Source organism: Pan troglodytes, chromosome 21 (assembly GCF_028858775.2).
Source record: "Pan troglodytes isolate AG18354 chromosome 21, NHGRI_mPanTro3-v2.0_pri, whole genome shotgun sequence".
Taxonomy (NCBI): Eukaryota; Metazoa; Chordata; class Mammalia; order Primates; family Hominidae; genus Pan; species Pan troglodytes.
The window spans coordinates 40711050-40724054 of NC_072419.2; the positions used below are offsets into that span (position 1 = coordinate 40711050).

At 43.2% G+C, this 13005-nt stretch overlaps 1 protein-coding gene and 1 pseudogene across 10 annotated transcripts in view; one reads left to right on the forward strand and one right to left on the reverse strand.

Moving 5' to 3' along the window:
- ITCH (itchy E3 ubiquitin protein ligase) overlaps nucleotides 1–13005 on the forward strand; it is a 148118-nt gene that overhangs the window by 109870 nt on the left and 25243 nt on the right. For 9 of the 10 annotated variants that reach the window (XR_010154201.1, XR_010154200.1, XM_003954427.6 and 6 more), the window contains 5 exons: nucleotides 79–150; nucleotides 6730–6818; nucleotides 8588–8747; nucleotides 9553–9686; nucleotides 10020–10160. Coding sequence is in view for 8 of the 10 variants with exons in the window: in XM_003954427.6 (XP_003954476.3) it covers nucleotides 79–150; nucleotides 6730–6818; nucleotides 8588–8747; nucleotides 9553–9686; nucleotides 10020–10160 (596 nt within the window). In the remaining 2 variants the exon portion in view is untranslated. Of the gene's footprint in view, nucleotides 1–32; nucleotides 151–6729; nucleotides 6819–8587; nucleotides 8748–9552; nucleotides 9687–10019; nucleotides 10161–13005 lie in introns of all 10 variants that reach the window. The other variant, XM_016937736.4, reaches the window with a different exon arrangement.
- LOC107970002 (adrenodoxin, mitochondrial-like) lies at nucleotides 4797–5432 on the reverse strand (annotated as a pseudogene).

Below are 13005 nucleotides of genomic sequence, written 5' to 3' on the forward strand. Positions count from 1 at the left end.
ATAAAACTTTCCCCTTTTGATTTTTTTGATAGGCTATTTTAATGATGAGAGTTGACTTAAGTCATTCTTCTATTTCAGCAACTGGCCATGCCACAGCACATAAAGATTACAGTGACAAGAAAAACATTGTTTGAGGATTCCTTTCAACAGGTACTGTTTCATTCTCTCAATAATTTTTCCCCTGGCTGCTAGCTTAGGACCCGCTTTTGGTGCTGTCAGTTTAATCTGAATGGTTTGGAACTTCTTGAGTTGAAGTCCTTGAATTTTTCAAGTGCGATCTCATTGCCAGCCACCTTAGGGCTTAAGGTGTGTGTGTGTGTGTGTGTGTGTGTGTGTGTGTGTTTCAGGTTTCCATTTCTAAACTGGTATGATTTGAAATAAATGCATAGGTAAGATAATAGGTTTGTGTGTGTGTGTGTGTGTGTGTGTGTGTGTGTTTCAGGTTTCCATTTCTAAACTGGTATGATTTGAAATAAATGCATAGGTAAGATAATAGGTTTTTGGTAGCCAAAGGTCTGGAAATACCCATATGAACATTATCAGATTGTAGAAAGGAGAGGGGAAGACTTGTTTTAACACTTCAGTATTACTTGGATTTTTACAATAAGCATATGTTACTCTTAACAGGAAAAAAAGTGGTCATTGGTGACAGTATCTAAAAAAAGATATATATGAGTTTTCAGAAGTAGTCAGCAGATTTTTTCACTTGTCTTCAGAACTTGAGTTAATTTACTCGCTGGGCACAGTGGCTCATGCCTGTAATCCCAGCACTTTGGGAGGCTGAGGCGGGTACATCACCTGAGGTCAGGAGTTTGAGACCAGCCTGGCCAAGATGGTGAAACCTTGTCTCTATTAAAAATATAAAAATTAGCTGGGCCTGGTGGCTGATGCCTGTAATCCTGTAAAGCTACTCAGGAGAGTCACCTGAACCTGGGAGGTGGAGGTTGCAGTGACCCGAGATCGTGCCATTGCATTCCAGCCTGGGCAATAAGAGCAAAACTCCATCTCAATTAAAAAAAAAAAAAAAAAAAAAAAAAGAACTTGAGTTAGTCTACTATTCGCCTTTATCTTGCAGATATTACTAATAAACTACTGCAACTAAATGTTAAAATGATTGTGTTATGTAGAAGATTAAAATAACTAGTGAAAAAATGTCTTAAAATGAAAACATCTGGTTAGTCCTTGTTTTATAGCCAGATGTGGAAGTGATTATTTTCAAGCACCAGTGGTATTGTAGCAACTACAGCTTCAAGAAGTATGGAATTGAATGCAAAGGGAAAAGAGGTTGAGACGGTGGTAGCTGGCTACTTGCTTTCAGAATCAGTTTTTTTCATTTCCTAATGGAACGTCAGTTATTGACATTAAAGGAAAAAGCCAGTTGGCATCCTGCTATGTAGGAGCAGAAAACTTTTTAGTGGGAAGTGGAGCTTTACTGAGGCCATTTAGAGAATTATGAGTCATCCCCTTGATCTGATGTAAGTGTCACAGGCCATTCCCCACCCTAGTCCTTGCCCATTTCTAATTTTATGTTCATAACCACCCTTTTATCACTCTGTTGGACGAGTTTCTTGAAGCAACTTGCTTACCTCTTACCAGTCCTGGAAAGATGCAAAACATGATTAAACTGTTCCTTTATCTTTTGACTTTGAAACCTAAAGTCTTTTGCAAAATAACTGACTAGATGGTTCTAAAACAGTTTTTAAAACTGTCACCCTAGATTTGACATCCATCAAATAACTGGTTAATAAAAATATAAGAGAACAATTTGATTGCTTAAAGGTAACAAAACTAATTGCAAAATTAGCATCAGATTTTCTTTGGATAGTTGTTGGATAAAATTGCTCTGGGATAGTGTTTCTTCTGTTAACACAGCACAACTGGTTATGGGGGAAAGTACAGGAGAAAACAAATTTTTTTTCCTTCATATTAGACATTTGTTAAAAGGAATTTTTCTTTAACTTTTATGGATTTATTTATAGTAAAGATAAGGATACAAATGTCTTCCACACATATGTGGTAATCTGTGGTGCTCGCCACTCCCTCCCTCCTGGGACTGACGCACTGCAGCCCACGCTGCTCACCCTGGAGCCCCATCCTTGCATGAGAGAATGGCGCCACCTGGGGCTGTGCGACGTGTCAGCCTGCTCATTCCCTTCTCCAGCTCAGGACAGAGAAACACAATTCATTCATAAGGTTTCCATTCTGTTATAGGCAGAGATTTAGAAATCAGCATTGTTTGTCAAAGAGTACAAAGTTAAACCATTCTGCTTAGAAAAGAATAAACCCATCCAATCATTTTTCCTCTAGTTGGGTCAAAACAGAGATCAAACTTCTTTGATAGTGTTAAGTCTACGTTCAGACTTAGACTTCAGAATCAAAATTTTGAAATATTTATGAGGTTAATAACTATCTTTGAAGTTAAGCAGTTTACTGAGCAATTAAATATTTTTGTCCATACACATTCAGATTTAACTACTGCTATAAATTGTCATAATTTCTCCAGTTTCAGTCTGAACATAATAGCTTATAGTAATAAGACACAGGTTCTAGTACAGATTTTCTAATTAGTGGTATGGCCCTAAACAAGCCAGGTTAGATCTCTGCCTTCACCTACATCAAACAGGAATAATAATATATTTCCTTAACCTATCTTCTACGTAAACAGATGAGATTATATGAAAACATTTTGCTAAAGTCGCTAAACAAACAGAAAAAAATATGTAAGGTTTTTCTATCACATTAACTATTTTTTAATATCTGACTGACATTTTTGTAATATAACCAAAATAAAAATTGCATACCTACTTTTTTTTTTTTTTTTTTTTATCATTCTTGGGTGTTTCTCGCAGAGGGGGATTTGGCAGGGTCATAGGACAATAGTGGAGGGAAGGTCAGCAGATAAACAAGTGAACAAAGGTCTCTGGTTTTCCTAGGCAGAGGACCCTGGGCCTTCCGCAGTGTTTGTGTCCCTGGGTACTTGAGATTAGGGAGTGGTGATGACTCTTAACGAGCATGCTGCCTTCAAGCATCTGTTTAACAAAGCACATCTTGCACCACCCTTAATCCATTTAACACTGAGTGGACACAGCACATGTTTCAGAGAGCACAGGGTTGGGGGTAAGGTCACAGATCAACAGGATCCCAAGGCAGAAGAATTATTCTTAGTACAGAACAAAATGAAAAGTCTCCCATGTCTACTTCTTTCTACACAGACACGGCAACCATCCGATTTCTCAATCCTTTCCCCACCCTTCCCCCCTTTCTATTCCACAAAACCACCATTGTCATCATGGCCCGTTCTCAATGAGCTGTTGGGTACACCTCCCAGACGGGGTGGTGGCCTGGCAGAGGGGCTCCTCACTTCCCAGTAGGGGCGGCCGGGCAGAGGCACCCCTCACCTCCCGGATGGGGCGGCTGGCCGGGCAGGGGGCTGACACCCCCACCTCCCTCCCGGACGGGGCGGCTGGCCGGGCGGGGGACTGACCCCCCCACCTCCCTCCCGGACGGGGCGGCTGGCCGGGCGGGGGGGCTGACCCCCCCCACCTCCCGGACGGGGTGGCTGGCTGGGCAGAGGGGCTCCTCACATCCCAGTAGGGGCGGCCGGGCAGAGGCGCCCCTCACCTCCCGGATGGGGCGGCTGGCCGGGCGGGGGGCTGACCCCCCCACCTCCCTCCCAGACCGGGCGACTGGCCTGGCGGGGGGCTGACCCCCCCACCTCCCTCCCGGACGGGGCGGCTGCCGGGCGGAGACGCTCCTCACTTCCCAGACGGGGCGGCTGCCGGGCGGAGGGGCTCCTCACTTCCCAGACGGGGCGGCTGCCGGGCGGAGGGGCTCCTCACTTCTCAGACAGGGCGGTTGCCAGGCAGAGGGTCTCCTCACTTCTCAGACGGGGCGGCCGGGCAGAGACGCTCCTCACCTCCCAGACAGGGTCGCGGCCGGGCAGAAGCGCTCCTCACATCCCAGATGGGGCGGCGGGGCAGAGGCACTCCCCACATCCCAGACGATGGGCGGCCGGGCAGAGACGCTCCTCACTTCCTAGATGTGATGGCGGCCGGGAAGAGGCGCTCCTCACTCCTAGATGGGATGGCGGCTGGGCAGAGACGCTCCTCACTTTCCAGACTGGGCAGCCAGGCAGAGGGGCTCCTCACATCCCAGACGATGGGCGGCCAGGCAGAGACGCTCCTCACTTCCCAGACGGGTTGGCGGCTGGGCAGAGGCTGCAATCTCGGCATTTTGGGAGGCCAAGGCAGGCGGCTGGGAGGTGGAGGTTGTAGCGAGCCGAGATCACGCCACTGCACTCCAGCCTGGGCACCATTGAGCACTGAGTGAACGAGACTCCGTCTGCAATCCCGGCACCTCGGGAGGCCGAGGCTGGCAGATCACTCGCGGTTAGGAGCTGGAGACCAGCCCGGCCAACACAGCGAAACCCCGTCTCCACCAAAAAAATACGAAAACCAGTCAGGCGTGGCGGCGCGTGCCTGCAATCGTAGGCACTCGGCAGGCTGAGGCAGGAGAATCAGGCAGGGAGGTTGCAGTGAGCCGAGATGGCAGCAGTACAGTCCAGCTTCAGCTCGGCATCAGAGGGAGACCGTGGAAAGAGAGGGAGAGCGAGACCGTGGGGAGAGGGAGACGGCAGAGGCAGGGGCAGGGGCAGGGGCAGGGGCAGGGGCAGGGGCAGGGGCAGGCAGAGGCAGGCAGAGGCAGAGGCAGAGCTGCATACTTTCAAGAATGACAAAATTCAGTAGTTATACAAGGTGAATTAAAATAGTAAAGCTAGTCATAATACAGAATCCACTCATCCATGTTCTCATTTTATCACTTAAATAATAATTATAAAAATAGGTAAAATTCCATGAAAATATTCCTATTTGTTCTAGTTCAGGAGGTCTTGCCCACATCAATGGATTGTCTGGCATCAGCCACTGTTTCAGGCACTCGAACAGTCATATTGTCCATAGATTTTGTCAAACAGATTTGGCAGCCCAACTGTGATCTGTTGTTAGTCCATATGCCAGATCGAGCATGTGATTCTCCTCATCAGTGATTGCATCTAACTTCTCATATATGTGACCTTCAAAGATGAGGTGACAGGTTGAACAAGCCAGAGTTCCCTCACATGCACCAAAGCCATCAATATCTAGATTATTTTCAACCACAACGTCTAGCAGAGAATCACCAACTTTTCCTTTGGTTGTTAATGTTTCACCATCACAGTTTATAAAGGGGACTGTCACTTTATCTTCTGAGCTGCTTCGCGCCCCTGCCGACACGCTCAGCGGCCGTCTCGCCTCAGCGCTCCGGCCCGGTCCCCGGCTCCTCAGCAGGCCGCTGGCTCCAGCGCGGGACCCGGCGTGGTGCAGCCACCGGCCGGCCGGGTCGCCGAGGACCGCAGAAGCGGCGCGCAGCAGCCGGGCGCCCCCAGCGGCAGCCATCGCCTGCGGTCGGGAACTCAAAAGGAATTATTTAAAGATAGTTTTAACCTTGTGACATTTCTCATTTGCGTTGTTGTATACCTAGCCTATACTATTTGTAGAATACTTGGCATAAATGTACATATGTCATAAGCATTGAAGTTTTTTGTTACATCTGGGATTTTCTGGCTTGAGTGGGATGTGAATTCATAAATGTGATGGTTTTGTGGGGGAACTGAGAGAACTTGGCAAAAACAGGTTACTTACTGATCCTCTCTGGATATTTAAGTGTGGTAATTCATTCTTATCACTCAATAAAGTATAGGCATTATATCAACTTCTCCCTTTCCATGTTCTTCTGTATTTTTTTGTAAGAGTAATTGATATATGCAGTGCTATACACACACAATTTTGGTCAAATAATTTGTTTTACGTGGCAGGAAACCAAATGACCTATTGATTGTAGCTCAGTAATGTACTGTCCTTCAAATATGAAGATGATCCTATTAACCACCTATAGTGGGACACAAAATTTGAGTAGTTTTTGTAGGTAGTTATAGGTTGCTGCTGAGAATGAGTTTCCAAAGTTAACTGGGTCTCTCTGCAGCTACTGGTTTTCATTTCTCGGTTAGCCAGTTAGCTGTTACGTGTACCTTTGGCTATGAGTCAAAACCAAACCTAATAACCAAACCACAAAAACCCCACCCAACCTCTGACCATGCCCATCTATGTTCTAAGTAATTGATACAGGCAACATTATAAGTCAATAGTAGCATCATTAAAAATAAAATCACGGCTGGGCATGATGGCTCACGTCTGTAATCCCAGCACTTTGGGAGGCCAAGGCCGGTGGATCACCTGAGGTCAGGAGTTTGAGACCAGCCTGGCCAACATGGCAAAACCCTGTCTCTACTAAAAATACAAAATTAGCCAGGCGTGGTGGCGCACACCTGTAGTTCCAGCTACTCGGGAGGCTAAGGCAAGAGAATCGCTTGAACCTGGGAGGCGGAGGTGTGGTAAGCCAAGATTGTGCCATTGCACTCCAGCCTGGGCAACGAGCGAGAGACTGTCTAAAAGTAAATAAATAAATAAAATCACGTGTATAAAGTATATAAAAATATAGATGTATATAATAAAATATTATTAAACGTTACTATAATGTATTTTCTGTATGTGTGGTTTTGACTAGACCATGAACACCTTTCTGTGTCATGGGAGATTTCAGTTACCTATAACGAAGGAGATGTCAAACCTAGAAGTGGTAGACAGTGTTTCAATAGCTTTTTTCACCAATTATTTTACTTTATTTTTTTTTTAGATAATGAGCTTCAGTCCCCAAGATCTGCGAAGACGTTTGTGGGTGATTTTTCCAGGAGAAGAAGGTTTAGATTATGGAGGTGTAGCAAGGTAGTGATAATATGAATACTCAGAACTTAGTTCCTTTCCTCCAAAGGTACCATTGCACTTCACTTGCAAGTATTATTTTCTCAATCTTATATTTTAGGAAAATGAAATATGTCAAATTATTATACCTTTATTATGCTGTAGCTACAGAATTTCAAAAAACATTTAATTCAGCACTTTCTATGTCATGTACAGCTGATTGATTTCACCCACATCACTCATTTAATCTTCAGGGTAACCTTGTGATACAGAATTTTATAGGATGATGAAGAGGCTTAGAGACTCACCTAAGGCACATAATAAATTGTAGAGCCTGGATGCAAGCTTTGTATCATCTAACCAGTAGCCAGTGTTAAGTCTACCACCTCTTATATCTGTTCCACAGAAAACACAAGGCCTTATAGTGATCAGGTCATTTTCCCCACCACAGATTACTGATACAGGTAATAGTTACTCAGTTTCCAACTGAGATTAGTATATTTGTCATGAAAATATAGAAGGTTGTACAAAATAGGAGTTGAAAGTCTTAATTCTGCTTTCTTCATATTGGAGCTTAATATTGGACCCTAGAAGATAGTCTCTAATGAGAATTGCTTTGCTTATTCCATAATAATATATCACACCAGGTTAAAAATTTGCGTAGAGCTGGCATTGTGCAAAGACAAGGACTTTGGGGTCAAGACGGGATTTGAATCTTTTTCTGCTCCCAATAGTGTGATGTTGGGCAAATATTTTCATCTGTAAAATAAGAATATTAATATCTACATTTCTAGGATTATTGTGAAGAGTAGAAATATTGTTTATTAATGACCTAGTTCAGAGCCTGTGTCTTTGTGTGCACGCTAATTGGTGGCTACATTTTAGTAGTTCTTATTTATATTATGTTTCTGAGTTTAAATAAAATTATTTCAAAATATATGATATAATCATAGATAAATAACAAATATGAGTAGAAACATGTAATTTTGTATAAGTTAAAGGCAATTGAAGAGGAGAGCAATCATTCATTCCTAATAAGAAAATAAACTAGCAATATTAAAGTGTGTCATGAGATACACTTATCACAAGAGGCCATGAACTAACAGGAAAAGAGATCCAGATTACAGGCTTATGCCACATGTATTACCCCAGATCACCCATGTTACGTAGTTTTAGTAACCATAATCTTATGTTAATATTGGTTCATATTTTCACAATATTTGACTTAGAGTCTCAGCATTTTTCTAATATGTGAGTGGCTGGAATTAAGAACTTTACTGCCTCTGTGAAATTGGAAGAATTTTCATATTGATTTAACGTGTAGGGAGAAGTGGCACTTGATGGGGATTATTATGGGACTTAGTAATAGATGGAATATTAGATTGATTTCAGCCACTTTACTCACATGGGTAAATAGTGAATTTTAAATTTGCCTATGAATAGTATTTCATTGATTCTAAGACTAATATTTTCATTTTATAATATCTCTGAAATTAAGATGTATCTCAGGTAAAATTGGAAAATACAATTTAGTGGTTCATCAAATAAAGGTGCAATGTTGTCTTAGATTCTTTGAAATGTAATAATGTGTATATTACCATCTACCAGAGATGGTGTATACTACCAACTCTGTGAAACAGATGTGAGTTTGAACAGAAGCAATAAAAATCAACATGAGATTAGAAAACTATCACTAGCTGAGGGGTATAGATCCCTGAGAACTTTATAGCACTGTTCTTTGATTTCTTGGTAACCTACAAGATTTTTCATCGTAAATTTTCTTTTGATTTCAGAGAATGGTTCTTTCTTTTGTCACATGAAGTGTTGAACCCAATGTATTGCCTGTTTGAATATGCAGGGAAGGATAACTACTGCTTGCAGATAAACCCCGCTTCTTACATCAATCCAGATCACCTGAAATATTTTCGTTTTATTGGCAGATTTATTGCCATGGTAAGTGCAGGTCAAGAATTATGTTTACTTTGCTTATTCAGCAATACTAAATTTTCTCTTAGGTGCCATAACAGATCATATGAGAGAAAGGGAAGTGGTTTTTTGTTTTGTTTTGTTTTTTATTTTTGAGACAGAGTCTTGCTCTGTCACCCAGGCTGGAGTACAGTGACACGATCTTGGCTCACTGCAACCTCTGCTTCCCGGACTCAGTCAGTTCTCCTGCCTCAGCCTCCCAAGTAGCTAGGATTACAGGTGTGCGCCACCATGCCTGGCTAATTCTTGTATTTTTAGTAGAGAAGGGGTTTTGCTATGTTGGCCAGGCTGGTCTTGAACTCCTGACCTCAGGTAATCCACCTGCCTCAGCCTTCCAAAGTGCTGGGATTACAGGTATAAGTCACCATGCCCAGCCAGGGAAGTGTTTTTTTGAGACAAAGTTTCGCTTTTGTTGCCCAGGCTAGAGTGCAATGGCGTGATCTCGGCCCACCACAACCTCTGCCTCCCAGGTTCGAGCAATTCTCCTGCCTCAGCCTCCCGAGTAGCTGGGATTACAAGCATGTGCCACCATGCCCGGCTAATTTTTGTGTTTTTAGTAGAGATGGGGTTTCTCCATGTTGGTCAGTCTGGTCTCGAACTCCTGACCTCAGGTGATCCACCCACCTCGGCCTCCCAGATTGCTGGGATTACAGGCGTGAGCCACCATGCCTGACCCAGGGAAGAGTTATTAAATGAAGAATTCATCTAACATATTGAAATAAAATGATTATTGTACAGTTATTTTAAGCGGTCTTGTTTCCTTTTTTCATAGGCTCTGTTCCATGGGAAATTCATAGACACGGGTTTTTCTTTACCATTCTATAAGCGTATCTTGAACAAACCAGTTGGACTCAAGGATTTAGAATCTATTGATCCAGAATTTTACAATTCTCTCATCTGGGTTAAGTAAGTTTCTTTTTCCATGTAATTTATTAAAGTATAGTTATATGCATTCCGTGTAGTATTGATAACTTATCCAAACTGTAAGCACATAATTGGTTTATTGTATTTAAATGATCTATATATCAAACCTGTCTTTTTATTCAATATGATAAATTTTACAAAAATACACCCAAGATCTTCGGCAATAATATGACCTTAGAACAGAATCTTATTTCTTCTTATTTTGATGTTATAGCTTAATATTAATTATTTAAGAACATGGGCCTTTCGTTAAAAACTTATAAATTATGATTGAATTGGTGGATATAACAAATAGTGCTAATTTCATTTGTGCAGGGAAAACAATATTGAGGAATGTGATTTGGAAATGTACTTCTCCGTTGACAAAGAAATTCTAGGTGAAATTAAGAGTCATGATCTGAAACCTAATGGTGGCAATATTCTTGTAACAGAAGAAAATAAAGAGGAATACATCAGGTGAGAGTGCTCCTTTTCACATTTCACTTTTTGTTTGACTACAGCACATTAATAATTGCTTACTAATACTAATGGAGAGTATCTCCAAAAATAATATTTGTCTCTGTACTAATCAATATCCTATGTAGGCAGTCATTTTTCATTTCTAAAAAGTTTTTTTAAAGTGTTTTTAAAAGAGTTTTAAGGATAAAAGTCATGCAGGATCACTCTTTTAAACATCAACTCTGTAACCGCTATGCTGTATAACATGTCATTAAAAAGAATCTCAAATATATATGCAGATATTTTCATGGGGAATATTGTAAGGTGTATTAATCCACTTTCCTGCTGCTGATAAAGACATATCCAAGACCGGGCAATTTACAAAAAAAAGAGGTTTAATGGACAGTTCCACGAGGGTGGGAAGGCCTCACCCTCATGGTGGAAGGCAAGGAGGGGCAAGTCACATCTTACATGGATGGCAGCAGGCAAAGAGAGAGCTTGTACAGGGAAAACTCCTGTTTTTAAAACCTCATCATCGGCCAGGCGTGGTGGCTCATGCCTGTAATCCTAGCACTTTGGAAGGCCAAGGCAGGCAGATCACAAGGTCAGGAGATTGAGACCATCCTGGCCAACATGGTGAAACCCCATCTCTACTAAAAATACAGAAATTAGCTGGGTGTGGTGGCATGTGCCTGTAATCCCAGCTACTAGGGAGGCTGAGGCAGGAGAATGGCTTGAACCTGGGAGGCGGGGATTGCAGTGAGCCAGGATAGCACCACTGCACTCCAGCCTGGTAACAGAGCAAGACTCTGTCTCAAAACAAACAAACGAATGAACAAAACACTTCATCATATCTTGTGAGACATATTCACTGTCATGCAAACAGCAGGGGAAAGACCCACCCCCGTGATCCCATGATTCAGTTATCTCACTGATTCTCTCTCACAACACATGGGAATTATGGGAGCTACAAGATGAGATTTGGGTGAGGACACAGAGCCAAACCATATCATTCTGCCCCTAGCCCCTCCCAAATCTCATGTCTTCACATTTCAAAACCAATCATGCCTTCTCAACAGTCCCCAAAGTCTTAACTTATTTCAGCATTAACTCAAAAGTCCACAGTCCAAAGTCTCATCTGGGACAAGGGAAGTCCCTTCCGCCTATGAGCCTGTAAAATTAAAAGCAACTTAGTTACTTCCTACATACACTCAGGGATACAGGCATTGGGTAAATACAGCCATTCAAGATGGGAGAAATTGGCCAAAACAAAGGAGCTACAGGCCCCATGCAAGTTTGAAATCCAGCAGGGCAGTCAAATCTTCAAGTTCCAAAATGATCTCTTTTGACTCCATGTCCCATATGCAAGTCACCCTGATGTAAGAGGTGGCCTCCCATGGCCTTGGGCAACACTGCCCTTGGGGCTTTGCAGGGTATAGCCCCCCACCGGCTGCTTTCATGGGCTGGCGTTGAGTGTCTATGGCTTTTCCAGTCTCATGGTGCAAGCTGTTGGTGGATCTACCATTCTGGGGTCTGGAGGACGGTTGCCCTCTTCTCACAGCTCCACTAGGCAGTGCCCCAGTAGGGACTCTGTATGGGCCTCCAACTTCACATTTCCCCTCCACACTGACCTAGCAGAGGTTCTCTGTGAGTGCCCTGCCCCTGCAAGCAGACTTTTGCCTGGGCATCTAGGCATTTCCATACGTCTTCTGAAATCTAGAGGGAGGTTCCCAAGCCTCAATTTTTGCCTTCTGTGCACCCTCAGGCTCAACAGCACGTGGAAGCTGCCAACTCTTGGGGCTTCCACCTTCTGAAGCAACAACCCAGGCTGTACCTTGGCCACTTTTAGTCATGCTGGAGCAGCTAGGAAACAGGGCACCAAGTCCCTAGAGTGCACACAGCATGGGGACCCTGGGCCCGGCCCATGAAACCATTTTTAGCTCCTAGGCCTACAGGCTTGTGATAGGAGGGGCTTCCATGAAGACCTCTGACATGCCCTGTAGACATTTTCCACATTGTCTTGGGGATTAACATTCGGGTCCTCATTACTTATGCAAATTTCTGTAGCCAGCTTGAATTTCTCCTCAGAAAATGAGATTTTCTTTTCTATTGCATTGTTGGGCTGCAAATTTTCCAAACTTTTATGCTCTGCTTCCCTTACAAAACTGAATGCCTTTAACAGCACGCAAGTCGCCTCTTGAATGCTTTGCTACGTAGAAATTTATTCCACCAGATACCCTAAATCATCTCTCTCAAGTACGATCGTCTCTCTCAAGTACAAATCCACCAGTCTCTAGCACAGGGGCAAAATGCTGCCAGTCTCTTTGCTAAAACATACAAAGAGTCACCTTTGCTCCATTTCCCAAAAAGTTTCTCATTTCCATCTGAGAACACCTCAGCCTGGACTTTATTGTCCATATTGCTGTCAGCATTTTGGTCAAAGCCATTCAACAAGTCTATAGGAAGTTCCAAACTTTTCCACATTTTTCTGTCTTCTTCTGAGCCCTCCAAACTGTTCCAATGTCTGCCTGTTACCCAGTTCTAAAGTTGCGTCCACATTTTCAGTTATCTTCAGCAGCACCCCACTCCTGGTAACAATTTACTGTTTTCACACTGCTGATAAGACATACTTGAGAGTGGACAATTTACAAAAGAAAGAGGTTTAATGGACTTACAGTTCCACATGGCTGGGGAGGCCTCACAATCATGGTGGAAGGCAAGGAGGGGCAAGTCATGTCTTACATGAATGGCAGCCGGCAAAGAGAGAGCTTGTGCTGGGAAACTCCCATTTTAAAACCATCAGATCTTGTGAGACTTATTCACTATAATAAGAACAACATGAGAAAGGCCCGCCCCCATGATT